The sequence below is a fragment of the Cephus cinctus genome, unplaced genomic scaffold, assembly GCF_000341935.2.
Source record: "Cephus cinctus unplaced genomic scaffold, Ccin1 Ccin1_scaffold1891, whole genome shotgun sequence".
Lineage (NCBI taxonomy): Eukaryota > Metazoa > Arthropoda > Insecta > Hymenoptera > Cephidae > Cephus > Cephus cinctus.
The window spans coordinates 167,396-194,049 of NW_014334049.1; the positions used below are offsets into that span (position 1 = coordinate 167,396).

At 37.5% G+C, this 26,654-nt stretch overlaps 6 protein-coding genes across 19 annotated transcripts in view; 3 read left to right on the plus strand and 3 right to left on the minus strand.

Moving 5' to 3' along the window:
• The first annotated feature begins 172 nt into the window (after positions 1–172).
• On the plus strand, positions 173–7,226 carry LOC107273975 (E3 ubiquitin-protein ligase SMURF2). Of its 2 annotated transcripts, none has more exons than XM_015752682.2 (13): positions 173–381; positions 1,112–1,150; positions 1,225–1,333; positions 1,410–1,543; positions 1,612–1,876; positions 2,796–3,253; positions 3,370–3,619; positions 3,710–3,891; positions 4,423–4,616; positions 4,708–5,105; positions 5,164–5,624; positions 5,693–5,883; positions 6,008–7,226. In XM_015752682.2, the coding sequence occupies exons 1-12, from the start codon at positions 327–329 to the stop codon at positions 5,878–5,880; spliced, it is 2,733 nt and encodes a 910-aa protein (XP_015608168.1). In that variant the 5' UTR covers positions 173–326; the 3' UTR covers positions 5,881–5,883; positions 6,008–7,226. The 2 variants fall into 2 exon arrangements, with proteins under 2 accessions (XP_015608168.1, XP_024947028.1); XM_025091260.1 differs by having other exon boundaries at positions 5,693–5,879.
• A 2,828-nt stretch (positions 7,227–10,054) lies between these two features.
• Positions 10,055–10,938, plus strand: LOC107273981. The gene is made up of 2 exons (XM_015752691.2): positions 10,055–10,297; positions 10,449–10,938. Exons 1-2 carry the CDS (start codon positions 10,233–10,235, stop codon positions 10,795–10,797), a joined length of 414 nt encoding a protein of 137 aa, XP_015608177.1. The 5' UTR covers positions 10,055–10,232; the 3' UTR covers positions 10,798–10,938.
• On the minus strand, positions 10,925–12,972 carry LOC107273980 (phosphatidylinositol N-acetylglucosaminyltransferase subunit Q). The gene is made up of 5 exons (XM_015752690.2): positions 12,042–12,972; positions 11,703–11,983; positions 11,440–11,632; positions 11,259–11,373; positions 10,925–11,153 (listed from the first exon to the last, which is right to left on the minus strand). Exons 1-5 carry the CDS (start codon positions 12,867–12,869, stop codon positions 10,963–10,965), a joined length of 1,608 nt encoding a protein of 535 aa, XP_015608176.1. The 5' UTR covers positions 12,870–12,972; the 3' UTR covers positions 10,925–10,962.
• A 292-nt stretch (positions 12,973–13,264) lies between these two features.
• Positions 13,265–17,808, plus strand: LOC107273978 (thioredoxin domain-containing protein 11). 2 transcript variants are annotated; one of them, XM_015752686.2, is made up of 10 exons: positions 13,265–13,502; positions 13,578–13,788; positions 13,852–14,082; positions 14,154–14,360; positions 14,437–14,634; positions 14,707–15,146; positions 15,210–15,516; positions 15,590–15,814; positions 15,882–16,075; positions 16,165–17,808. In XM_015752686.2, the coding sequence occupies exons 1-10, from the start codon at positions 13,294–13,296 to the stop codon at positions 16,667–16,669; spliced, it is 2,727 nt and encodes a 908-aa protein (XP_015608172.1). In that variant the 5' UTR covers positions 13,265–13,293; the 3' UTR covers positions 16,670–17,808. The 2 variants fall into 2 exon arrangements, with proteins under 2 accessions (XP_015608172.1, XP_015608171.1); XM_015752685.2 differs by having other exon boundaries at positions 14,707–15,516.
• Positions 17,809–17,887: 79 nt separating this feature from the next.
• LOC107273979 (sodium-independent sulfate anion transporter) lies at positions 17,888–20,990 on the minus strand. Of its 7 annotated transcripts, none has more exons than XR_003061680.1 (12): positions 20,819–20,989; positions 20,441–20,715; positions 20,164–20,359; positions 19,882–20,102; positions 19,637–19,817; positions 19,381–19,545; positions 19,144–19,305; positions 18,935–19,075; positions 18,719–18,864; positions 18,484–18,596; positions 18,264–18,423; positions 17,888–18,181 (listed from the first exon to the last, which is right to left on the minus strand). XR_003061680.1 is itself a non-coding variant. In XM_025091228.1 (12 exons), exons 2-12 carry the CDS (start codon positions 20,708–20,710, stop codon positions 18,120–18,122), a joined length of 1,791 nt encoding a protein of 596 aa, XP_024946996.1. In that variant the 5' UTR covers positions 20,711–20,715; positions 20,819–20,986; the 3' UTR covers positions 17,888–18,119. The 7 variants fall into 7 exon arrangements, 3 of the variants coding, with proteins under 3 accessions (XP_024946996.1, XP_015608173.1, XP_015608175.1); XR_003061678.1 differs by having other exon boundaries at positions 18,484–18,599; XM_025091228.1 differs by having other exon boundaries at positions 18,484–18,657; positions 18,935–18,988; positions 20,819–20,986.
• Positions 20,991–21,270: 280 nt separating this feature from the next.
• Positions 21,271–26,654, minus strand: part of LOC107273969 — an 8,120-nt gene continuing 2,736 nt past the window's right edge. For 3 of the 6 annotated variants that reach the window (XM_015752674.2, XM_015752673.2, XM_015752670.2), the window contains 10 exons: positions 25,931–26,022; positions 24,683–24,792; positions 24,440–24,562; positions 24,202–24,354; positions 23,932–24,113; positions 23,530–23,847; positions 23,247–23,437; positions 22,996–23,184; positions 22,462–22,518; positions 22,007–22,240 (listed from right to left, as the gene is read on the minus strand). In XM_015752674.2, coding sequence (XP_015608160.1) covers positions 22,007–22,240; positions 22,462–22,518; positions 22,996–23,184; positions 23,247–23,437; positions 23,530–23,847; positions 23,932–24,113; positions 24,202–24,354; positions 24,440–24,562; positions 24,683–24,792; positions 25,931–26,022 — 1,649 coding nt within the window. Of the gene's footprint in view, positions 22,241–22,461; positions 22,519–22,983; positions 23,185–23,246; positions 23,438–23,529; positions 23,848–23,931; positions 24,114–24,201; positions 24,355–24,439; positions 24,563–24,682; positions 24,793–25,930; positions 26,023–26,654 lie in introns of all 6 variants that reach the window. The other 3 variants (XM_015752675.1, XM_015752677.2, XM_015752676.2) reach the window with 3 other exon arrangements.

Here is a 26,654-nt window from a genome sequence, read left to right on the forward strand (position 1 = left end):
ACTAAAATTTGATTTTTCTTGTACAAGGTTAAAGCGAATAGAATAAACCAGTATGGATTTATCATGGAAAGATTTGTTAAAGAAATAAAAAGAAAAGTGAAATCTATAACTATGTGGCCTTACGTTATCAATTTTAAAATTCCCGCCAAGTCGTCTGCTTCGCACTTTCGACTTCTCGATACGCACGTGCACCGTCGGCATAGTCGATATCCGACCAGCATCCCAGAGTCGAATGTTCGTTTCGCGTGTGTGTTGCTGCGCTAAACAGTTTTATTTACTAATTAAAATGCCGATGTGCGGTGCGGAGCGTTAAATGTGCGTGGAAAATGTCGAATCCCGGCGGTAGCAGGAGGAACGGGGCCATGAAGATCAGGCTGACGCGTAAGTGAACCTAACAAGAATGGCTGACCGAGGGACTCGTGAAAGTCGGCCAAAACTCTCAGCCAAGCGAATCCAACGATTACACCTATTCTGTTTTTGTTGTGCATTATTCAATATGGCCCCTCTAGCAACTATATCGGGGATTATTTAATTCATTCAAACTATCAAGCTTCATTGACCCTTTATCACGAATTCGTACCCTCCTATTGCCATGTACACTCCTTGAAACTTCCCGACCGTTAATTCCTTTGGTTATGGCAACTCCCTGTCACGGCTTTGACCCATCAGCTCGACTCTCTGTGGGGGCCCCGTTTCGCACGGAATTATCACTCACTTCTTTTCTTCATTAATACAATCAGGATGCTTGCATCATGTGTCCTGCTTGTTCATATATTTTTCCTCTGATCATGAGTGAAATTGTTACATGTATTGGAGCCAAGGAGGAAAGAGGAACAAAACTCTTTTAGATTTTATTATTTGGATTTATGCTTTGATGTTCTACGTTGGACGGGTAGTAATTATTAATTAAATACCATTCAACTGTGCTTTGTAACATTTATAAAGTAGTACTTGAATGTTTGTTAAAAGAAATGACCATTGGCATTAGTTGCTCTGCAATTTTTCATAGTTGAATATTGTTATTTCTATAGAGAAAATTGTTCTATACAGTTAATATTGTGAAATAATAATACTTATAAGGAAGAAAGATGGTAATTCTTGATTCTTTCAGTTTTATGTGCCCGTAACCTCGCCAGAAAAGATCTGTTTCGTAAGTATCATTCAAACGATTCAGATGATTTCCCATAAAAAATAAAAACCATTTATAATTAATCATTTTTTCAGGCCTTCCTGACCCATTTGCTAAGATCACTGTTAACGGATCGGGTCAATGCCATAGCACTGACACGTGTAAAGCTACCTTGGATCCTAAGTGGAATCAGTACTTTGACTTGTAAATATTGTTTCTTACATAACTCTAGTCAAAATTCTAATATAAACTTCTGAACTATAATAATTTTTTATCGCAGATACATCGGGAAGAACGATGGCATCACGATAACAGTCTGGAATCACAGAAAAGTACATAAGAAACAAGGTGGAGGGTTTTTGGGTTGTGTCTGCATATTACCACACACGATTCAAAGACTCAAGGATTCAGGCTGTAATAATCCTTCTTCAAATCTATCAATGCTCCTATCATTTCTTTTCTAATCCCTACATGTATTTTAGATCAACGGTTGGACCTATGCAAAGACTATATGGAAACTACAGACGTTGTGAAGGGCCAAATAGTTGTATCCATGTTATCTCGTGACGGTCACAATGGCGCAGTGAGTAACACCGTCGGCCATAACGCGGTGGTCGACGTTCTAGGAGATCTGAGCTGTCCTACGGACTTACCGGATGGATGGGAAGAGAGAAGAACCGAAAGTGGTCGTCTCTACTATGTAAATCATTATACACGAACTACACAGTGGATCCGTCCTAATTCACGGTAAGCTAATTTAAAAATAAATAAAACAACACTCCATTGATCGTGGCCATGCAATCCATTGGAAGTAGAAGTGTGACCTTGAGTAAAACCTAATCACGATCTAAAAATGATTGACGCTCATTAACGATAAAGATTTGTAAGTAAATATTTTTCAATATCAGAGATAAATGATTCTTTTCACATGTCATTAAGTACGAATCACTCACACAGGTCACCAGGATATGCCATTCTATCATTATTTTACACTGATACTTATTGTTATATTCACTCTCTATTTCACCTTTCTGTCTATTATAATGCGACATACTTGACGTTTAGGAGAAATTGTCGAATTTATAACTCATAACCAAGTTTGATTAGATAATCAATGTTAATGTGCAACGCGTAATGTTTATTGGCGTCTTTGGTGATTTGATTTTTTGCGGATAGAGAGTCTATACGATAACGTATCTTCATTTATTCTATTTCACTTATATTTTGTAACTCCCTCATAAACTATCTAAATCTTTAAAACAGTCTTCTTCGCGTTAGTCGCCTGGAACAACCTTTAGAGATATATCACATAATTCAAAGATATCGTACGGCCTATAGTTTAACCTGTGGCTATGTAAAAAATATTTGGTCGAGCTAATTTACAAGTCAGTACCCATTTAAAATTATCTATTAGACGATAATGCATTAGCAACGAGTTGATAAGGAGTCTTCGTAACAAGGATACGGCCTGTTTTTTCCGATAATAATTATTCTAAGTATTGTTTACTTAATTTCTCAATACTCATAACTAACAAGGAACGACTCATGACAGGACAGAGTTTAGTTTTACGGAAATGAAATGTCATGTTTGTCATGCAAAACCGACTGTCGGAGAACATCAAGGTATTTCTACTTGATATGTTTAACATTCCTTTTCTCTAAGCAGACCCGGTAACACGTTCATAACAACGACACCAGAACCACCACCAGTGCCTTCGTCGGAGCCTACTTCACCAAGCGGAAGTGGTAGCCCCCCGACTACAAGGAACGAGAGTCCTCCTCGTCGTACACCGGAATGGAATGGAGAGATTACACCGAGTAGAACACCGAGTAGAGATAGCTCCGCTCAAAACACACCAAGAAATACTCCAACCCAGCAACATAACCAAAATCAGAATCAGCAGAATGCCAGAAATACGCCACCAGTCTCCTCGACCAGGGAACGTAGAACGCCGAGAAGTAGCGACGAGCAAAATGGCAATCAGAATGTGAACAGAACGGAGAGGGTTTCCAATGGCAGTCAAGCTAGAAGACCAAGTCGTACCAATAGAAATCGCAATAGTATAATGGCTGGTAATGAAAGAAGAAGCGAAAATCAACCATCGGATCTGCCACGAGGTTACGGTAAGTATCAATTAAATAATAAGAAGGCATCCTTAATATCATTAATAACAGGTGTTAAAGACTTGGAAAACATTGTAGACAACGCTAATAAACATAAGCTTATCTTGTCTACTTAGAGATGAGAAAAACACAGCAGGGTCAGGTTTACTTTTATCACGTTCCAACCGGCGCATCCACGTGGCACGATCCAAGGATACCCAGGGACTTGCCGGCTAATGAGCTAGCTAATGACTTGGGTCCGCTTCCTAGTGGATGGGAAATGCGTCAGACCCAGAGCGGTCGTGTTTATTTTGTGGATCACAATAACAGGACGACACAATTCACTGATCCAAGACTGTCCAGTCAAATAATTAGCAATCTGCTGAAGTAAGTCCTCTGACAATTTATTCAGTGTATGTGATAAGTTCAATAAGTGTGCTGAATCTTGATACAAATACAAGATCTTTGATTTGACAGAAGACAAAGTAATGGCACGACCAATCAAACAGCCGGAAACATCAGTAGCACCACGCCTACTAGAACTGAAGCGCCTTGTACAGAAAGTACGGCCGCTCCTACGACTCCTTCGAATCCAACGACAAATCCGAATCAATCGAGAACCCGAGTGGAGGGTGCAAGTAATAACAACACAACTACTGGTAAGCACAAAGAGACATGTCACGTGGAGCCACGTTATGCTAGTACTAGTAATGGCGATCTTACCTTGGCGATTCTTTCTATACCTTTATTTGCACAGCAGAATAAGAGTTTAACAGAGTGTGTATCTTGCGCGCGATACTGTTTGTAATTCAAGTGGGTGCATCGTCGTGGTACGCTTAAAAATAAGAAAGACAAAAGGTTACTTGCTCGCGTGGACGTCGCACTGCTCTTGTATATGCCTCTATCTTATCATGAGGATATCTCTGTCGATACTTTATATCCTGGCCCGTTTTACGACAGTCTTGATCGTTCATTATTTTGCGCAAAATGCCTTTTAAATTACCCAGACTATTCTTCGTCAATGCACACGGTTGTTAATTTTTTTTGATATTGTATTTATGTCAATTTCGTAATTTAAGTCGCAATGGATCTTAAATCTGATCTTAAATCTGAGTATTTGCATTGTGAACCAACTCTGTGATATTCGAGGTTAGTAGATATTTTTTTAAAAGTGTTTCCTTGTCTTTTAGCCGAAAGCACTCCTTCCACTCAGAATGGACAGACTGTCTCGGATCTGCCAAAGGAATTAATGGAGAGTGAACTATTGCCTAAATATAAAAGGGACTTGGTCGCGAAATTAAAGTGCCTCAGGGCTGAATTAAATGCTCTTCAGCCACAGAGCGGACACTGCAGATTGGAAGTTTCCAGGAATGAGATATTCGAGGTAAGGTTTGACCCTTGGCTTGTGATAATTAATGTTGCAGGCAGAGGCTGTGTCATCTTTGTAATTATACATTGTGTAATTGATTTCATAGGAGTCATATAGACTGATAATGAAGATGCGCTCTAAAGACATGCGTAAAAGACTTATGGTGAAGTTTCGTGGTGAAGAAGGACTTGATTATGGTGGTGTTGCACGGGAGTGGCTATATCTCTTATCTCATGAGATGCTGAATCCCCAATACGGCCTATTTCAGTATTCCAGAGATGACAATTACACGCTGCAAATTAATCCTGACTCTGGTATCAATCCGGAACACTTATCCTACTTCCACTTTGCTGGAAGAATCATAGGGATCGCTGTGTTTCATGGACACCATATAGATGGCGGATTTACAACTCCGTTCTATAAGATGTTGCTCAATAAAGCTATTACGCTCAGTGATATAGAGGGTGTGGACCCTGAGTTACATAGAAGTCTCACTTGGATGCTGTAAGTAGTTGATAACTGACAATTGTTAGTACATATTTTTAATAATATATCTCTTCAGAGAGAACAGCATAGATGGCGTTCTCGATGCTGCGTTCTCCGTTGAACACAGCAGCTTCGGCGTCCTGAGGAATCACGAGTTGAAACCTGGTGGCAAGGAGATATCCGTTACAGAAGAGAACAAGAGGGAGTACGTACGTCTCTACGTGAACTACCGTTTCATGAGAGGCATAGAGCAGCAGTTTCTGGCCTTGCAAAAGGGTTTTCACGAGCTAATACCGCCTCAGCTACTTAGACCCTTCGACGAAAGGGAATTGGAGCTGGTTATAGGAGGTCTAGGTACCATCGACATCAACGACTGGAAGATGCACACCAGGCTTAAGCATTGCACCCCGGAAACACCTGTTGTCAAATGGTTCTGGCAGATCGTTGAGTCATACGGGGAAGAAATGCGTGCCAGGCTACTCCAGTTCGTTACTGGAAGTTCCAGGGTGCCGCTCCAGGGTTTCAAAGCGTTGCAAGGTAAGCCTTGCTTTACCTGGGTATAAAAGTTCACGACTGAATACACCTGTACTGTAATCAATCATCAGGATCAACCGGAGCCTCGGGACCACGTCTTTTCACGATTCATGCCGTTGACGCACCCAGTGAAAATCTACCCAAAGCTCATACCTGCTTCAACAGAATAGACATCCCGCAAAGTTACCCAAGCTACCAGAAGATGTTGGACAAATTGACACAGGCTGTCGAAGAGACTTGTGGCTTCGCGGTTGAATAGTAGGTACGTGTACAGTTCAGTATACAGTTAGTCAATCAATGATATTCTACAGCATCCTCAATAATATCTAGAATACAGATGAATCTATTACAATAATTTTATCTCTTTGTCATTTTGTGTCTCATAGATTTTCAGTTCCGACAGGATATTGTCGCTAAACATTGAACTGGAATCACTATATTTAGGACACGATGTGATACTAAACAGGTTTTCCTAAAACAAAAATCCGCTGGATTATTTCCGTGGATGGAATTCGTGCCTTCGGTACGTGCATATCCAAAATAGAATCGAATGTTATTATTATCGTACCACATGACGTGGCATAGAATTTTGTTTCTATATAAAATGGGAAAACCACGCAATTTTGAGCGGGTACTTCGCATAGACGACAAAGAAACACAATACTAAAAGCCCGTACAAACTCAATTATTTAAAGAGACTTTATCGATTCGATGATTTATACTAGTATAAATCATGATCGACGATCAAACCGATAAATTGCCAATCGATCGGATCTTGTTCGAAGGCGTATAATTTTAAGTTAATCGAACACTTTGATATTAGGAACGTTAGCGTACAAAAGAAGAAGAAAATAGTCCAGATAGATTGATTGACATCGAACGAAGACACTAAATGTAAAACACGCATAACGCACCGACAGCACACAGTGTCAAAATTCTCGACGAACGATCTAATTTTTTCCTTTTTGTTTATTAAAAAAAAGTTAAAGGAAATTTACTAAAATAATACTTATTCTCGTTATCATATTTCTCTCGTGATAACTCTCTTTCTTCTGCCCTCCTTTCCCGCTTCATACGTACATGTAATATTATTTTATTCTTATTCTTTTTATTTTATTTTATCTTTTTTTCTATTTCCTCTCGTCTAACGGCCTCGCGTTGGCCTCGCTCGTCGAGAATTTTTTTTGTATAAATCCGATTTTACAATATGGAAACGCTTGCTCGACATGCACAGTCAATTATCTCTTCATATCAAATCTAAACAATGGCATCTTAGAATTTGTAGTAATAATAGTAAAGATAATAATGAATGAAATCAGGGAATCTTTTCAATTTTCCCCTGGTGCATCCAACGAAGATATACGTATGAGCGCGTGCGTTGAATAATTGTAAATACATTAGGTAGAGAAGCTTAATATAATTAATGAAATGTAGGAACAAGTAATAAGAAAATAGGCCTTTGCCAGATAACGGTAACTGGATAAGAAAGAGAAAAAAAAGGGAAAGAAAAAAAATAATTAAATCCTACGGGAACTTGTACGAGCATTAAGTGTAATGGTCAGACGTGTATACTAGCTTTAATTTATATTAGTATTTAAGGAAAGAGTCTATTCGAGGATTTATCATTATTATTATATAAAATAGAATCAATTCGAGAAATTTCGATTTCTCTTTGTCTTGGAAGATAGCAGAAATTATACGAGAATGTGGAAGACACGCCTCCGTACACATGTACAGTCAATTGGGTAACGATTGTGGGATTTATATATATATTTTTGGTTTATGTATATCTATATAAATATATTGTTCATCCCACGTCGCTCTGCGAGATCTAGTAATATCTCTTGGCAGTCTACTGTAAAGATATTTTAATCGCCATTACATGATTTACTAGTTAATAACTGTTATAGAGCACATAACTGTGATTGGTATTATTCAGAGAAGGAAGAAAGATAACAAAGAGATTATTTAGCTGCAGGCATGAGAGAGAGGGTGAGAGAGAAAAGCAAAAGGATAGTTGAATACACGTTTTCTGTAAGTTAACGTGATTATCGAAATTATTATTATTATTATTATTATTATTATTATTATTATTATTATAGTAATTAATCGTGTATCGGATTAGCTTTCTTTATCTATCTCTTGCTGCTATTATTTCTTCTGAAAATTCATGACTACCATTAATAGCGTGCTTTGCTCGTACATGCAAATAACATATGTTTACGGATCTAATTTGTCTCGTATGTTGTCTGAGAGTGAGTCGCAAGTGTCTGATGTCTTCGGCTACAAAAAGAACATAGTCTGGATCACTTGTGCTGGAAAGATTTGTAATTTCTGTTACATTGCAGAGCCTGGAATCCGTTTTCGTATCAGGCTTGTACGCAGTAAAAGTGCCTTTTGAAAGGAGCTATAGGAACAAGAACAAAAAGTAAAGTTTGAGATATGTAATAATGATGTAATAGAGAATAGGATTTTATTTTTTGTCGGCGAGGAATCGTTCCTCTCGGTATGTAAATTAATTCTTGTTTCTTTCATTACCGGAAGGGTAATGATATCTTCAAGTGTATGGGATTGAGTGTGCGAGAATGAAGTGGCGATGAACGATACTTGCAGTGTAGTTTACCCAGATGCTTGATTAATTATTATTTAACCGGAAGTGGGCAGGTTAAGACAATGAGAATAGTTTTTTTTTTCACTGGTTCTTGTCTTAAATGTCAATTAGATCAACTTCGTCATTAAGCCGTAACAAGTAATACACGAATGAAATGTCTGCCCGTGCACTCATAAGGAGAGTAACATCCCATTTCTTTATGTTATCTTTTTTCTTTTTCTTTTTTTTTTTCTGTCTGTTAAGCGTACGGACTGATCAATCGATGCCACGAGTGGTTCTGTGATATCCAAATGTATTTAGGATAGAGAGAGTATATTGATTGTTAATATTAGAATGAAGGTTGACTTATTTTATGGACTGTGAATGGAGAAAGGAAATTATATTTGAAATTTAGAGGAAACAATGAAAAAGAGAAGCCGTGCCACTCGTGAGCTACGATTTATCGAGGTGCCCTTAAATGTAATTGTTACGGCAAATACGTTAGGCGTAATAAGAATTAAATTACGATTATAGTGTACAATTATAATTGCAATTTACATTACTGTTACGATTATAATTAATTAATATTATTATTGCCGCTATATTATCGTTGTTATTCATTATTACTACCGTCATTACTCATAACGTTCAGCAAGTAACAAAACAATTTGTACATAATACTTTTCTTTTGTATTTTGGATGAAATGTATATTTTAATAAAATATCCAAAAGTATTCGCGATATGTTTTTATGTATTTTTGTGCGTTTCCTTCGTCGTGTCCAAGTAATTTTAGTTGTGTCTAAATGATTAAGTAATAAATAATTATGCAATATCAACGAGTCGTCATCACAAGCATCACACTGCATATCTAGGAAATTACAATTTATATACTCAGCATCCAATTTACAGCAGCGTTTTTATAACATCAATTAAATTCTGAATCAGTCTGGTCTTATGTATCCACCATTTAATTTGATGGCGTAATCTCTTTTTTTTTCTATTCAGTCCTGCAATGCATTACATCTTTTTATAAATCAGTCACCCAGCCTCCTTCGCATCCTTATTTCATTATTTTTTCACCAATAAATTAGTAGCCCATACATTTTTGTTTGACGCCTGTTAATGTGTGTCTACAATATTAATTATTTTAAATTGTGTGAATTAGCTTCTTGTAAAGATAGAGTTTTCTCTATGGGGTATCACAGTATTAAAATTAGCAAATTTATCTGATTCCGTTTTCCAAGCGGTATTGCGCGGTACCTAGAGCGTCCCGCCAGTGATTTGAAAAAACATTTCTCGATGACGATGCCCTCTAATGAATATTTTTAGGATCGTTATTTATCGGTAATATAAAATAATAAAAATGTTGGCAATGCAAGACAATTCTCGGCGTGTTCCGATATACCCTGTGAGCACTGCAATATGTGACGTCATTGAAGTATACTGTTGAAGCATTCCATTTTCGTTAGCGCCAGTGTTTATAACTGGTTGGGAATAATATCGGAACGTTTTTCAGTAACTGGTGAATTGCACAAATAAAACAAAGGGAGGCAACACCAAAAATATGATTATTTGCACCAAAACAAAAGAGAAAAAAATAAGATGATCAAAAAGCTATCACTTATTTTGTGCACATACTAATTCATCAGGTGTTACACATATTTCATATAAATTGTTTGTTTCGCCGTCAATTAAACTGATCTTCACCATTTTTGCCGCCTATTATTGTAGGGAGTGGGGGATCACTCAGTACCTGACCATGGGAGCTCAGGCGCTTATAGTGAAAAAATGGGAGAAACTTATGACGTCATTAAAGTTACTAGGCACTGCCGCAGTGCACTGTACTCCAATATCGGAATGAAATCTGCAGTACTGGCAGCACTGCCAGTTTTTATCGGAACACGCCGTCTGTCTGCTAATTACTGCTAATCGTTCCGGCTACAGTTGCATGGATATTAAGCATCACTAACCATATACAGAAGAAGAAGAAGAAAAAGATATTAAACACGATAAACAAACCATGGCTTTAACGAGGTTGGGTGTATCTACATTACGAGCTGTAAAAGAAAGTGGTTCAATATACAGGTACTTTTCATTATAATATTACAGGATAAACCAAATATTTATATCGTCATTATTTGGAACACTAGATCATTAATAATTTTATTATGCTTATATAAAGTAATTGTCTATATGATGCACCATGCAACGTTTCATAGGATATTATAATTTTCAGGTATGCAACTCAATGTGTAGCCTCTCAAAAATTTGGTACTATGAAGAATGAAAATCAGGAAGATGATGATGAAAACAAGCCTATTAAATTTTCTACCTCACCAGCTGCATCATGGAAAGCACAAGACACCTTTTTTATAAATAATGACGAGAGACCATGGTATCAACCTTATGTGATCTCTGCGTCTTTGTCAGTTTTCATGATATATTTTTTAGTACTGCGGGAAGAGAATGATATTGATAGATTATTTGACAGAGATTTGTACGATCACATTGAAGGTTTAGAGGAACAGCACATTCGTGAGGCACAACAGTACGCGATACAATTAGAAGCAAAACAGGCGAGTTGAGACAAATTTAGTTTTTGCTTAGTGCTTGAGTCAGTGTTATTATTTAGTTCAAAATTTCATTTTTGTATATGAACATGTTTGATATACAAAGCTGTATCATTTAATTATATTTAAGAATAAAGCAATATTCAATGTAAAATATTTTATTTAGTTCATTTATTTAATTTACAAAGGGTACAGTAGTTGACCCGAAAATACATTATTGGCTATCGTTGTCCATTCAATAGAAGGATGATAATGTATAGTGTCAGGAATGCAATGTTTCCAGGTGTCACACCAGGGTGAAACTGTCATTGATACAACTATTGTAGTAGCATCTTTAATTTGTGTTGGATGCATTCTCATATTTACAGAACCTAAAATTAAGTATGAACATGAAATACAATCAAAGATGATCAATCAAAGATGATTATCTTATACCAAATAACGAATATGATAATGGATGATGTCAAAAAACTCACTGCTAGTTATTGGTGAACAAAATAACCATTTGCTATATGTATACACTGGCATTATTTGAAGGTAGAATTTCAGTCTAGTAAGAAATCCTCCAAGACCAATCATTACTACACGAAGCTGTGGAAAATTTTTTTTCAGTCTTACAAAATATTAGAATTCGACTAATAAAACTTCTAGACTTACCGTTGTAAAGACAGCATAGTAAACCCATGTTGTTGGCATTAGAAATAAGAGAATAGTGAAGAGTAGTGTTCCTACAAATAATTGATTTGGTTGATATTCACAGGAATCAATTCGTTCTCGTAGAGGATTTTGTTTCTTTCCAAGAAAAAGACGAAAAAGCGCCGTGAGTCCACGTAATTGGATATTAAATAATCTATAAGAATAAAATAGTTGAAAGGAAGTGTATTAAATGTACACAATTAGATAGATTTAATGAAAGTTACCTTGCAGCATAAATGTAAATACAATAACTGTGAAAACTCACAAGAGCCAATAAGTCAGCTGCTATTGAAACTTGAAATGTGACGCCCAATCTACCAAATAACAGCAAAACTTTGAATGCAAAGTCCAAGACTGGTTTTATAAATACAAGAAATGTCCACCATAAGTGTATATGATATAGAAAAAACTTTCCAAGTATTTCATTGAACGAATGATTCAATTTTAGTCCAGCTGGTGCACCCATTAGCCAGTTTACTAGTCCTTTTAGAGTCTCTACTACTTTCTATAGAAGATAATAGAATAAATTATAGTATTAAATCTAAGAAATTTTGCAAACTTACCTCTGCATTATCTAGAAGTATTTTTGACGGAGGCATCTGTCCAATGGCATGTAATAAGAATTTCAAGAGTAATACTCCAAGTAATACATCAAGTGCCATTGCCACCAAATAGTTTCCAGCCTTAAGATTAAATCTTTTATTGTGCATTACTGTATCTAGCATCCACTGCAAATTCTCCAGCCAGGCATTTAGATGTAATCCAAGAGCAGAAAATTTCAATATAGGTAGTAATCCATTTGTCAGTTTACACAGCATTCGTGTTGGATACAGAAAGATTAACATTATATAAGTTAACATAACTTCTTGAGTATTTGTAAAAGTAGACTTTTTTCTTATTTCATCCTCAACAGATTTCTTTTGGAGTATCAGTTTCAGTTCATGAAAATGATCTGGTGGAGTCTTATCCATAAAAAGATCAGCTTCCATCAAAACTAACCGATCATAAATAATCAGAACAGTGTGATACTGTGATGGTTCTATCTTTCTTGAATCGACAAATACATTTCTCAAGTAATATCCAGGACTGTCAATGCTGGAACTCTCACAAGTATTCAAAGAGATATTAATCCAATCAGGATATGAGTTATCCCGATATACATTTGTGTCATCTGCACTAGAAAGATGACCCATAACATCATTATTAGCACCAGCTATTGAATCAAAACTGTTTCTCCTGAGTTTAACAATAGCATCAGATCTTATTTGTCGAATACCAATAGCAAAAAACTTCTTGGTTCCACTCCTGGCATCATAATTGACTCTACCAAAAATGTATCCAGGCTTTTCACTATATAATTCCCGTGGTATAAATATTAACAAGGACTTCATTCTGTGTCAAGAAAAACTTCAATTTAAAATAAAAATTTTGCCTTGACATATGTTAGGTACACTTCACAAATATTGGAGTGGTAATACTAAACCCGACTAAGGTGTGATTTTTTGGAGATTAAACAGGCAAAAGAAATGCGCCTGCGTTCTTGTAATTAATTCAAGCACAAGAATGACGAGCCAATAGGAGTTTTCTGAAGTGGAGAATTATTTTTGTTACGGCGATGTTGACAGTCGGTCAGCTGTTTCCGATCAACGATTATTTGTTCAGCTTGCTGACATATGTGCAAGCACAATTCTGGCCAATTGCTTGTAATCGTATTAGCTTTTAAACACAGTGTACTTAACGCGTCTTCGCGTTAAGTTATGACAAACTAACGAAGGTGGTCGGCTCGCCTTCCAGCAAACAAATTCCCAACGGACGATGTCCAGTGAAGAGCACGAACCGAGACTGCCAAGAAATGCTGATAATTTTCCCGCGACTCCCGATACAGGAAGCGATAACGAGGCCAAGAGCCAGGATAGACGGTTATCCGTAGAAGAAAAACTGGCTAGTAGAATGATCTTCCACGCGAGAGAAATATGCTTCTTCCTTGCCATCGTCTTCACAGCTCTCGCTGCTCTACATACCTCGTGAGATTGAAGTTACATGTTATTTATTTTTCTTTGTTTTGAAGGATGTATTTTGCACTGATTTACTTTATACAGACCTCCAAAAATATCTAAACCACCCTTGGCTAAACCATTCTTCAATCAAAGTTCTGTGGTCCTGGATTTTTATAAAGGACATCTAGATGCTGTCTTCGAAAGAGGAACTGATGCTGATTTTAGCTTTCTTATGTACTATGCACCGTGGGATGCTGATAGTCAGGCTCTTAGACACGAATTTGAAACTGTGGCACGGTATTATCACAATCGGGTAAGGAAAAGAAGATAACTACAATATGGCAGTTCAATAATATGCCTTTATGTATTATTTCAGGTGTTTTTTGCTGCAATTAATTGTTGGCATCCTGGATCCGAGTGTAGAACGCAGTATAATAAAATTCAAAGTTATCCTGTGTTAATGGTATATCCTTCAAAAGGTTTAGGTGTGCAATACAAGGGTATTCGTTCAGCTCTGTACATGATTCGCTTCTTGGATGCATTTATGAATCCAATTCACAGGATAACAAAAGAAGAAGAAATTGCAGATCTCTTGACTACTTACGATGTGAGTGCACCTAATGTACTTTAAACTAAAATTAATAACTCCTACTATTTATATTTCTCTTATAAATTCAGGCTGTTATAGTAGGTTACTTCAATTTTACTGGAGTAGCTAAGAGTCCTGGCTATATAGAATTCTATAAAACAGCAATTCGCCATCTCGAGAAAGATCCAAATAGAGAAATTATTTTTGCTGCCATAACAGACCCTGTTACGGCTCAAGCCGATTATGACGTCACTCAATTTCCATCAGCTACACTGTTCATGTGGAGTGAGTCCAAAGTAAGCACATAATTAGATATCATATTTTTACAGTATTAAATAAAAACCAAACAAAACTAACTAAATCCATTCACAGACTTACATTGAGAGAAATCGATGGTCTTCAGAGAACTTACTAAACTGGATTTCCTCTGCATTAGTTCAGGCTCCGCTGTGGTTGCAGCCTCCTGGAAGTAAGTCTGTAACATTAGCACCGTACCTGCGTGATGGACCTGCTCTAATTCTCTTCACTCCTAGAAATCCATTACATCTTCAAAACTATAATTACAACTTGGTACGTGCAAAGTTACCTCATTAATCATGTAGTCAGGGCCACTCTAGCCTTAATAAAATCTGCTTTCAACAGATTAAAGAAGTAGGACTTCAATATTACAACTGTGGCAACAATCCCACGGTAGATAATGTCGTTACTCGTCTACAAGAAAATCGACACAATGCTATAACTAGACAACGCGAGAAAAGTGAGCACTGTGAAGAAATTCTCAAAGAGCCCAAAGTACCTTTGCATATGCCAACCATCAGCGTCTCTATTCAACAGTGGATTAATGATAGTTGCTGTGCTAATATTGTTATGAACAAGTGTCTGTTATGTAAGAAGAAAATCGTAGATACTATGAAAAATCAAGCACCTATATGCACAACGACAACAGAACATCGCACACCAATGTGTAAAGGAGCTGATATATTTAGTATACCAACACTGAAAGAGGAACAAGAAAAATACGAATTATGCTGTAACAGGCATCAAGTCAGTGATGATAAGAATGATTTTTCCAAATCAAACAGGTACGTATTATGCATTAACTATATAACAGAATTCCGTACTAATATATCTCTTTATTTCATTAGTAAAAGTTATGAGACCTCCATGCTGACTGGAGAAAATGACCCACGATCAGCGAATAACGTGAGACGATCATTCATTAAAGAGGATTGTCGAAAGTTATTAACCGGCAATAATTATCACCCTCCAGTATTCCCAAAGGACTTGCCAGGACATCCTAACATCAATTTAACCGAATTAAGATGCAAAGTTAATAGAACTCTGGTACTAATAGCTATTGATAGTCTTCAGTATCATCACTATGCCGAAGGACTTGGCATAGACATTTTAAATAAAAGGAATAAGACTGCAGTAGTCATCATAGAACCTACAGTGAGTCACGTCTACATGTTTTTAATTTTTAATTAACTAAAGCAGGTCATTAATCTGACTGATCTTATTATAGCAAGAGAGTCAGTACGTCATGAAAGAGGATCTTAGTCGATATTCTCTGGTACAATTTATAAACAACTATACAGAAGGTATGCTCCAACGTACGTTACGCTCAGTCGCGTCGCGACGCTTTGCACACAAAACAAGAATAGAATGCGAGCCAAATGACAATTCTAAAATCTGTGTACCAGAATTAACGACTGAAACTTTTCTAGATACCATTCTAAATCCCACAATGGTAACTATACTTAGAATCACTCCTTAATTAATATTTTCATTCAATAATCAATCTACTTTCTTGACAGGATGTCGTAGTGATGTACCATTCGCCTTACTGCGCTTTTTGTAGCGCAATAGCTTATGTTTATTTAACTGCAGCGCATTATCTATCTAATATGGATCGTCTTATATTCGTCAGGATCGACGGTGACAATAACGATCTTCCATGGGAATATACCATGAATCGTTATCCGTCTATATTGTTCTTTCCTGCTAGAAGGTAATATGAATTCTATATTAATATGAGAACACTATGTGTATTCACTTTATACAGTAGTCTAATTATTTGATAAATTTTCTTTTCCACAGAAAAGAAGATAGTACAGTATTTCCATTTTCTCTCCCAATAACCATTCGAAATCTATTAAACTTCGTACTGGCTAATCTGGACGGTGATTCGAACGTAGAAGCACTAGTCAACGTATGTCATATAGGAGCTGGTGAACCATCAAGCGATTGCGTAGCTCGTATCCGGTGGGTGTGCTTGGATATCATCGAGGAGCTTCTTCGAGAGTATAGAAAGCTACGCCGGAAGTTATCACTTATGAATAAAAGAACTGCGTGTAATAAACGACGATCGATACTACTAAAGCTCCAGCATATCCGTGACGTACACCTTATTCTGGGCTCGACTAATGATCTTAGGAAGGACGTGGATAAGGTTAGAGTAATACAAGAGAAATACAGAACTTACTACAGGGATCTCATGGCTCTGGATGTGTACAGTGAAGCAATTGAAGATGTGTCGAAGAGAACCGATGAGAAACAAACTGTCACCTCAACTGAAAGTAATACTGCAAAAGACGAATTGTGATATTTGTTATATTGGTACGACTGCTGTGTTATTTTCAATATTATTTTTGATGAGCTCTTTTCCGATTGGATTACTATGAGCTTACAGTGCCTGTACAGAATGACTTGACCATGATTTTCTCCTGAAACTGAAGTCGATGTGCTTAATGAATCCTATAATCTCTTGAATGAGAAAACAAAGAAGAAGAAACGTCCAAATGTCCCGTAGGCATGAAATCATCTTTTACTTGTAGAAATGAAACTTATGAAACTTGTCTTTGTATAGTAGCCACTGATTGCCTGAAACATTCCCCTTTGATGCTCGGATTATTAATTATTATAGTCATGCACCCTACCGTCACTTTAGTGCACTTGACACTTTAGTGTTTCACAGTTTGGCGATGATTTGATATCCTTTAGGGACATTAATCTCTGTGAATAAGAAATGGAAGAAAGTTTGCAACTTGAAATATTATATATTTATGAAACTTATGGTGCAGCGGATACTGTAATTTATTTATCAGCACCATATTTGCTGCTGGACAGAATCAGCTCAAGGAAAGTACCTTATGACATATCGAGTGTGATGGGCAGTATATCATTATTATTTTTTCATCAAACACTTCTTTAATCGAATGAATGGTTTACACTCCTCTCGTGGATAAGTAAGAATCTTTTACCAATGAAAATTACTCCAGGACTTGTACGTCCATGAAACACTTCAGACTTCTTATCTCAGGACGAACATTTTCTACGGCGGATGTTTAACCGCTATTTTCTATAAGGGAGTCTATGCCATGTTCATATTTATCGTTATGAAATTCTTTATTGTTTACGGTGCTCGATTTGTCTGGAAGATTAATTGAATTAGAATAATTAAATAAAATCCAGACACATCAAGCACCGATATTCTCATAAAGACTGTCTATTTTATTATTATTTTTTTCTTTGGCTTTTTTTCTTTTTTAAATACACGGTATACAACACATGTACATTACTTCATTATATTATGTATAATTTAATTAAAATGTCCAATGAGAACTTTCCTTTGTGGTATGCCACACGGAGAGTTACTCATTTTCTTGCGTGATGCTTGTAAATTAATGTAAATATTGTTACTGTGTATGATAAGAATAAAGCCGATGCGTTAAAATGAGAAAATGTAATTAAAAGTAATGATTAATGACTCGACGCCGTTTAAAATAAAGAATCTAGGAAACATGTAATATTAAAAAAATAGTTAAGATTTATAAGAACGATACAAGTATTTAATTAAGTAAATATTTACAATGCGTGCCTGAATTTTATGCACCTGATAAGTGAATGAGTTTTCTTATCGCGTTAACATAGAAGATCGTTTCCATAGATAAGAATATTCGGCTGTTTCAAGTTCCTTAATTACAGCTTTGTATTCAACAAGCAATGATTCTTTTGCTTGCTGATTTTCGTTACTGATATTGTAATAATTCCATCTATTCGTCAACGCATTTAAATACGGGAAGAGTGGCGCTTCTGCTCATTTCTAATTCATCTCCTAAAAGCAAATTCGAATATAAACACCAAGTTTAATGATTTTTAAAAGCCCACAGAAGTATGAGGCTTTTTTTTATACAGACCATAAAGAATATTAGCCATGCTTGATTCGTTGTCAGCGTGTTTAAACTTTGTAATGTCAACGCCAAAAGATTGAATTCTCTTGAAAATCTTAGGCGAAATTCTTAAAAACAGCAGCTCTTGATTTTTGCCACTAAAATCTTTTAACAGTCTCTCAAATCCCTGTACAATTATAAAAACTGAAATGATTTTGTGAAATAATTTCAAAAAAATTATATTCACCTTAGCTGCTGTATAGTCGATGCCTTTGAATCTGTCACAGTCTATAACTATTGGCAGTTTGTCTCTGCCTTCTGTTTTGGCTGCTATCATTACTTGCGTACAGAGAAAATCCACTGCTGGATAAAACAGACCAATGTCCGGTTTGATTAACAGATATTTATATCCCAATTCACTCTGAAGATAAAATGAGTCATTAATTATAAGAATTATGTAATTATTCTTCTAATTAATATACCTTGCATTGGGTTACTTGGATGCTTGGCCTTGCAGACAAATATAGCAGATGCAGACAGTTAATCAGAATTCCTAGAAGCAGTCCAGTTTCCACGTCAAATACCAGACAGACGACGAAGGTTCCCAGTGCGGCAGCAACATCCTTTTCTATGATCAAATATTCGATAGCATCCATAGCATCATTGTGGCTGGAATATTTATCATCCTGACTACTCACTGCTTCCTTTCCAAAGACGGCTAACGATTCTCCAATCAATCATGAAGACAACAGCTCCAATAAGGACAGCAGAAAGAGTAGCACGTGGGATGTAATAAAAATAAGGTGTAAGAAAACTTAGAGCCAAGACAATAAGAATGCCTGAATAAAAAAAATTATGAAAATAAGATTGCGTAATGTAAGCAAGTTATAATGAGAAAAATGATTACTAGAGTATATTCCGGCGAAGGGCGTCGCGACGCCGCTAGCGTTGCTCACGGCGCTCCTGGTGAAGGCGCCGCAGGTCGGCATCGCACCTGCGAAACTTCCAACAATATTGCATAGACCCAAGGTAAACATTTCCTGCGAAGCATTGACTCTCTTTCCGCTAGCTAAAATATATATTAATTTTGAGTTATTTTAATATTTTATGATTTTATATATTCATTAGTGTAAAATAATTTTACCAAAAGCTTTGGCAATTGCTATGTTCGCAAGGACTGCTATCAATGGTAAGACTATTATTCCTGTACCCAGATGAGAGACCATCTCGATGAAGTTGTACGTTCTGTCTTTACTCTGACTACTAAATGGCGGTAATGTAATTTTAGGTAATCCAGGCATGACTTTTCCTGTAATAAAAATTATATAAAGGATGAATCGATGAGTTTTGGTTATGGAATGGAGTTGCGACTTTATGAAACGTCATGAAAAATTAAAAACCTGAAAGTATGAATGGAACGTGGCCATTATCATTTTCAATGTAATATGATATTACAGCAGTCACTAGAACAATCACAGCATTTCTGCTTATGGAAAAGAACCATAACGCCTTCTTCAGGATATTATTGTCAGACCCATTCTTGTTACCTTTGGAAATTAGCCAGGTCAGATCTTTGACTTTCTGTGGAACGACGCAACTTCGTAAATTTTCATAGTTCTTTGTCGTTAAATATATTTCAGCTTACCCTGGCGAGCATGAGGAATATTATACAGGAGATACCGAGTATCGTATCGCCGATACGGATACTTCCAAAATTTTTAAAAAGCTTGTACAAATTTTCAGGTACACTATGGAACTTGTACTTCAGACCAAGTAATCCTTGCATTTGCGAAGCTATTATGATAATTGAGGTAGCAGAAGTGAAGCCAGAAGTAACCGGCATAGAAATAAAGTCAACCAGGAAACCTAAGATTGATTTGAATTAGTATAAAATATTGTTGATTCTCATTTAACTTCATCTACTCACCCAAATTAAGCAAACCCATTGCAAGCTCAATGCATCCTGCTAAGAATGTTAATAGTAGAACAAAGTCTACTGGCATATCGCTAGTGTATTGAATAGTAAGTAAAGCCATTAAGGATGTCGCTCCAATGGAGACTTCCTTGACGGTGCCAAAGACGACATAGATAAACCCACCAAAAAGACAAGAATAGAGACCATACTGAAAATTGGTACATAATTAAAATACACAAATTTGAAATTGCATTTCAATCAATTCTATAAGTATAGAACAGTACAGTACCTGAGCACTAAGACCTGCCAGTGCAGCATAAGCAATACTCTGGGGAATCATAGTCAATCCCAGGGTGATACCAGCAACCAAATCTGAGATTGCCTCAAATTTCGTGTACCTGGGAAGCCATTGGATTATAGAGATATAATTCTTAATAGATTTTCCTCTATATTTTCTTGTAGCTTTTTTCCCTACACTTTCACATTCTTCTGCACATTCGGTACTGTCGTCATTTTCTTGATACCCTTTTTCATTATCTTTACTTGGTAACATTTCCATTGTACCTAGGAAACAGATTATTCCCTTTCATAAAGTATATGATTACTGAGCCAGATATTTTTATACATATGTAAAATAATAAAGGTGACTTTAGATATTATTACTTACTGTCTTATATTCTTTTTAAAACTTCACAATCATTTGATGTAGACTTCTTGTTAGGAAGCAATACGGAAGACTTGGAATATACTGTTGAAAGCAGTAGGACTGTACTGAAGTTTCAAATAATTGAGGAAAAGTTTGATAACAAAGTTAATTGTTCCACACATTTTCTTATCATTGATTGTGTATTATCTGCAAAGCTCAGTGTAAACGCGAAGTATCAATAAGAAAGAGTTGTACCATAGAATATTGCAGCTCCTTGTATGTTTAAACGTTGACACACTGATAAGCATAGCCATATATATTAAAGGATATATATGACTGTGGGATGTTAACTTGGAAGAAAAAACCATGTGTTATGATGTAAATGAAATATTTTTATACTTGTCCCAGCAGCTAGAATTTTTCAAGTGAGTTTCAAGGATCATGGATGTTTCATGAATAAACAAAAATGTATGTACTCGCTTTCAATAAATTTTATTTCTTTTTCCCACACCTTACAGTCTCAGACAATCTCACCTAATTATTGTCATTAACTTTCTCTATTTCTTATTTTTTTTTTCTATTCACAAGCCACCCACCTTGGTGTACGTCATCCTCATAATCATTTATGGTTCATAAAGGACTTTGAGGGAGGAATTAATTGGATGACCTCTACTTGCGGTAGTTAAACTATTTATAATAGAAGCATAATTAATCGTAGAATACAAGAAATTTATTATCAGCCATTATCTATGAAATAATAATTGACTATCATCTTGGATCCTCGTATTTGGATATTCACATAAAATCCAAATTAGGATCAATCATGATAATTATGACTGATGAAGAACAATCAATAGTGTGAAAGTAGAAAAATGAAAAGTAAAAAGAAATGTGTGCTCTCAAAACTTTCGGTTAATATTCCAAACAAAGAAATACTCAGGTACACCCTCATTCATATATTCCCTGACACACGTACTTATTCATTCATTCATTCATTTTAATTTATTTATTCAGGCGCATCTGCGCAAAGATTCACGAATAGGATTTATAAAAGTTTATCAGAAGGGATGACAGGGGTAAAAGTAAGATTTTCGTTTCTACGAGACTCATAAAATAGTAGATGGCGGTCATTTAAAAAAATTGATCGTCGATTAATAGAACGATCAAAGGGGGTTCATGGTGTCAGGGAGTAAAGGATCATCTAATATTTTAACGCAGCTTCTTATTGATCTGATCAATCTGTTCGTCCAACCTCTGCGAAGTACCGCGGAATTTATTTGGTTCTGGACCAATCATTTGTATCAGCTGCGGTACTTCCTGTCCACTAATTTGTGTGAAACGTGCCAGAGCCTTCATACAAGCGTAGAGTTGTTCTTCAGGAGGATTTCCATTGAAATATTGTAGCAACGCCATTGTCAATTCCACAGCGACGTCATCAAAGACCTAGGAATACAAGTATCTGGATCAGCTTATGTAACTACGGATACAGATAGTGAGACGCGTCTCCTCCACGTGTATTTTCAACATTAGAATAATTTGATTTATTTTTCTTTCGCAAAGACTCTGAACCACATAAAATGATGGACAGCCGTCTATTCCGCATGTGCAAGATCAATATGACGATAATTTTAACTGAGTACTTTGAACTAATTTAAACTGAGTACCTTGGAAATGCTGCCTTTTGGTAAAAGTTGCCGGAGCTTTTTGCTCTTGTTCATTTTCTGAAAAAATATCGAATCCCTAGAGAAGTATCGGTTTTTTGTGATTTACGCGTCCGTTATTGCTCTACAGCCGTTTGTAAAGAGCCAAAGCCATAGTCATAAATAGAGTTCATGCGTTTTTATCCTTTTTCTTTTTACACTTCTTCCCCTTTACTATTCACCCCATATCAACTTTTGGTTAGGATAACAGAGACGTGGTGATGAGATACAATGCAGATGAAAAAATGAAGGAGGCGGTGACTCTTTGCATGAGAGTTAGAGTGAGAGTGTGAGTGTCGGAATACGATAAAAGGAGAGAGTAAGAGAAGCGGATGTTGATATACTAAAGCCAATATAATCGTAGTGATACAGTAGAAGGCAGCACTTCCGTTGGAAGAATCGAGAAGCTCGCGAGAATGTCGACGAGGTTAACGAATGTCGAAGATCTACGAGGAAACAATTGAGGATGCTGGGACGGATACAGACCACAGTTTTTACCTCCTTGCAGGCAAGATTGTGAATGATAGCTGCACCACGTTCCTGCAGTTCGGGTTTATCTGATAAGAGTGAGTGTACGGCGACCTTAGTCGTGACCCGGATGTTGCTGATACCCTGGTTCTGATGTTGCCATTCAGATATGTACAGAAGCCATTCTGAACTACTTAGATTCTCAAACATATTTGCCATCTGCGTCATGGTGAGAGATTAATGTTTCATCTTTAATTTATCTACCATTTGAGCCTACTCACCATGAGTGCCAGGGACATCTGCTCCTCCAGAGGATGACGATCGATGTCAAAAGCGTAGTTCATTATCATATGTTCGCGTCTATCTTGATGCAGTAATAAAATGACGTCATCCTTTAACGCAGCAATTGAGAGTACATTGAGCAATCGTACTCTTACAGCACTTTCCAAGGACTTGTCATACAGCAAACGCCCTGTACGTACAATAAAACATTTACATTTAATTAATACTGACGTACGAAAGTTTGAAAACTAATAAAAGAAGGTGTAAGGTAAATGAGCATACCGACAAAGTTGAGAAAGTTATCTCCCAGAGCCCAGCTACCTTCGTCCTCCAGAACATACTGACGAAGTTCTTCGATACTCTTGCGTTCCTCGTCGTTCAATTTTCCATCCAGGAGTCTAACCAATGCCTCGTACTCGGCCTTTGCATCCACCACGTTCTTAAATACTATAGGAGGATCTCGCTGTCGCTTCTTCTCCTCCAGTTCGCGTCTCTCCTCAGCCTCCATTTGCAGGACTCTGTCCGATGGTAGCATATCCTCGACGGCTTCTGCCACACCAGCAGCTGTATCGCCATTCGGTTGAATTTCACTAATTGCACCTGAACGCAAAACCAAAATTATTATTCATTGAGCTACTTAATTCAAGGAGCAAATTTTTGGAATTTCAGTGAGAAGTTTCTTACTTTCCGCCATTTCTACTCGACTACCGCTTTCGGTACTTCCGCTTCCACTTTCACTAACGACACTTCCACTGGCACCCTTCTCTCTTTTCTCTTTTTTCGTTTTCTTTTTCTTCTTTCTTTCTTTCTTAGCTAACTTCTCGTTAATGACGTTTCTCTTTTCCTCAAGGGCAATTGAATTCAATCTACACACCGGAAGTAAAGGTACACGTAAATTAAAAAATCTCGAGTAAGACTAAAGAACAAGAACAAATCTTCCCAGATAGTACGTACCTTGCTTGTTCTATTTCGCTATTAAGAAGTTGATAATCCGGTGAAACTTCTCGTCGAATTCTAGCCTCCACAAATCTCTGTCCGACGGTAAATCCCGCGCTGGCAGCGTTGCTCAAGGTTTCAATGAGTGGACCCAAAGCCTGACCGATTGGTCTGCATGAAAATTAATTTAAATTTTCAAGGCTCTTTAAAAATACCAGTCCAACACTCAGGAACTTATTAAAATCCATTGACTTACGTCTGTAGTATTTCTTCAGGTACATCAAGTATGTACTTCGGTATACCCTGACCCACGAGAAAGCAGCTGACTTCCTCAGAGAAGCAGTTGCAATTGTGTCTGAAGAGGTTGTAGGTGCCCGGTCTGAAAAAAACAAGAACAGTAGAAAGGGTAACGATGAAAATACGTATAAAAATAGAAGAATAAGAAAAAGTGTAAAAGAGAGATAGGTCACGAATGATAAAATAAGAATGGATTACTCACGCAAACTTCGATGTGCCAAGACCGTTGATGTACTCAAGGAATACGGAGTACGGCAGATACGTCTCGCCAAGCTTCTCTACTCTCTGTGGCTCGCCCAGTTCAGTTCCTCCCTGAAATTCATCAGCAAAGATTGAAGCTACCGCATTTATTCAGCGGTGGTATTTAAAATCGAGACTGGAAAGCCTGCGATTCGATGATGATCGGACGGTCGGACGAACGGACGACGAAGAACTCTAATTTTGGAGCGGGCAGCAACTTCCTCGTATCGTATCTATTCGGTGGACCACGAATGGCACAGAAATAAACGCGCATCCCTAGACTGACGATGCGTCCCACCGTTGTGTTGGCACTCTCGTTACGCGACTCCGACACGATACAGATGCATATACGTACACGCAAGTGGAATGCACGCAACAAGTACCAGAGGAATGAGAATTATTATAAGATGACAAATCCGAGGACCAAGAGAGCAGACAACTAGCCTGGGTACAATTTGCGTCGTTCAATTTAATTTTAGAAGCCACGTTTGGAATCAGTACCGATCAGACTCATAATTGATCTACGCGACCTGGTCGTTATTCTTGTTTATGATTTATTCTTATCCTTCCTCTTCCTCCTGGTTTCACATTTCCATCTGGTACACTCGCGCACTTCACTCCAGGACTTCATGATGCTCCACGTTGACTCTAATACCGGCACCAGACAACTGTTCCTGTTGCTTTCCAGCACTTGCTCAGTACGGCGCTGATGAGACTCTAGGAGCCGTGGGCTCTAATAGCTGCGATGGTGTTAGTATTGGTGGTGGAGGTGGCGAGGATGGTTGTGCTGGTATCATTTGGAGTTGGCGAGGATGAGAGATCAGTAGAGCAGAGTGAGAATGAGAGAAAGAGAAAGAAGAAGGAAGCGCAACCCAGCACGGCGGATTACGGTACGGACTTACCGTGAGCTTTCGCCGGTGAAGAGTCTCGCTGCAGGAAAGTATGGGTTCGGGAGAGAGCCGTGAGAGTAGCCTCTAGCGGCGTTTATTTTTAGTCATCCTCAGACCAAATTTAGTACGGGCACGAGTACGGTGTATCGTATAGCCAATAGCCAACGCGCCTACAACTAGATTTCACGATCCTAGCACCAGTGCGAATCACCCCTGGAGATTGCGCTCATAAATCATAGGAGATTAGGTCAGGACGACGTTGAGTATCTTGTCAGGATAGTTATTGTCACGAGTGATCAAGCACTTTCTGGATTACTTACAGGTCTGACGCTGTGAATACCAGCTGGACCAAAGAAGTACTCTCGTCCATAGGCAACCACTGCTGTGTGCCATATTCCTTCGATGTGACGACCTGGAATAGAATAAATAAATCGTTATTATTTCATCAGGATCCACTGTCTTACTATTTGTCCACCTTTGACTTTATCCTCAGAGTCTCCATATCTTTATAGCATCCGGAGTTTGTCCCTGAGGATGCTGTACAATGTGTGGGAGTCAATGGCTATGTAATTAAGGAGTGTCCTTGCTGGCCAAGGACTCCACTAGAACATCGTCATACCAGGATTTTGGATCGACCTAGTTTCCTTGGCGGAAATAGCAAAGTGGACGCGGGGAGTGACCCCTTTTGAATGCAGCATGCGAGAAGGAAGTGCTGTGGATATCTCGCGAGAAATAACTCTAGGCTTCTGCTCCTAAGCTGCTCCGGTATATTTATCTCGTATGACCGAAAGAAGGGTCACGAACCCCGAGGACGTTTGTCCCTCCATGTCTGTCAGAATCCTCGCTCAAGATATTCCATTCGCTTTTGGGAAGGTGAAACAAGAAACGGCGGAATAACTGAAGTTGATCCGAAATAAACTGCCTTTGTCTTCCCACTTTGCGGAGCCTTGAACATGCCAATGGCCTTTAACTCGTGACTTCTACGCAGTTTTCACCGAATCTCGCAATCTTTGATGCCAAACTCCCCCCCCCCCCCCCCTTTTT

What these genes read in the sequence shown, in the direction of transcription:
- LOC107273975 (XM_015752682.2), top strand. Translation starts at nt 327, where the DNA reads ATGTCGAATCCCGGCGGTAGCAGGAGGAACGGGGCCATGAAGATCAGG. An exon ending in CGCCAGAAAAGATCTGTTTC is followed by an intron (nt 1,151 to 1,224) that starts GTAAGTATCATT and finishes TCATTTTTTCAG; the next exon opens with GCCTTCCTGACCCATTTGCT. An exon ending in GGGTTTCAAAGCGTTGCAAG is followed by an intron (nt 5,625 to 5,692) that starts GTAAGCCTTGCT and finishes ATCAATCATCAG; the next exon opens with GATCAACCGGAGCCTCGGGA.
- LOC107273981 (XM_015752691.2), top strand. Translation starts at nt 10,233, where the DNA reads ATGGCTTTAACGAGGTTGGGTGTATCTACATTACGAGCTGTAAAAGAA. An exon ending in GAAAGTGGTTCAATATACAG is followed by an intron (nt 10,298 to 10,448) that starts GTACTTTTCATT and finishes TATAATTTTCAG; the next exon opens with GTATGCAACTCAATGTGTAG.
- LOC107273980 (XM_015752690.2), bottom strand. Translation starts at nt 12,869, where the DNA reads ATGAAGTCCTTGTTAATATTTATACCACGGGAATTATATAGTGAAAAG. An exon ending in TACTTCTAGATAATGCAGAG is followed by an intron (nt 11,984 to 12,041) that starts GTAAGTTTGCAA and finishes TATCTTCTATAG; the next exon opens with AAAGTAGTAGAGACTCTAAA. An exon ending in ACTATGCTGTCTTTACAACG is followed by an intron (nt 11,374 to 11,439) that starts GTAAGTCTAGAA and finishes AATTTTCCACAG; the next exon opens with CTTCGTGTAGTAATGATTGG.
- LOC107273978 (XM_015752685.2), top strand. Translation starts at nt 13,294, where the DNA reads ATGTCCAGTGAAGAGCACGAACCGAGACTGCCAAGAAATGCTGATAAT. An exon ending in ATCTCTTGACTACTTACGAT is followed by an intron (nt 14,083 to 14,153) that starts GTGAGTGCACCT and finishes TTATAAATTCAG; the next exon opens with GCTGTTATAGTAGGTTACTT. An exon ending in AAAACTATAATTACAACTTG is followed by an intron (nt 14,635 to 14,706) that starts GTACGTGCAAAG and finishes TGCTTTCAACAG; the next exon opens with ATTAAAGAAGTAGGACTTCA.
- LOC107273979 (XM_015752687.2), bottom strand. Translation starts at nt 20,710, where the DNA reads ATGGAAATGTTACCAAGTAAAGATAATGAAAAAGGGTATCAAGAAAAT. An exon ending in TATTCCTCATGCTCGCCAGG is followed by an intron (nt 19,818 to 19,881) that starts GTAAGCTGAAAT and finishes GTCGTTCCACAG; the next exon opens with AAAGTCAAAGATCTGACCTG. An exon ending in CATGGCTAATATTCTTTATG is followed by an intron (nt 18,182 to 18,263) that starts GTCTGTATAAAA and finishes ATTTGCTTTTAG; the next exon opens with GAGATGAATTAGAAATGAGC.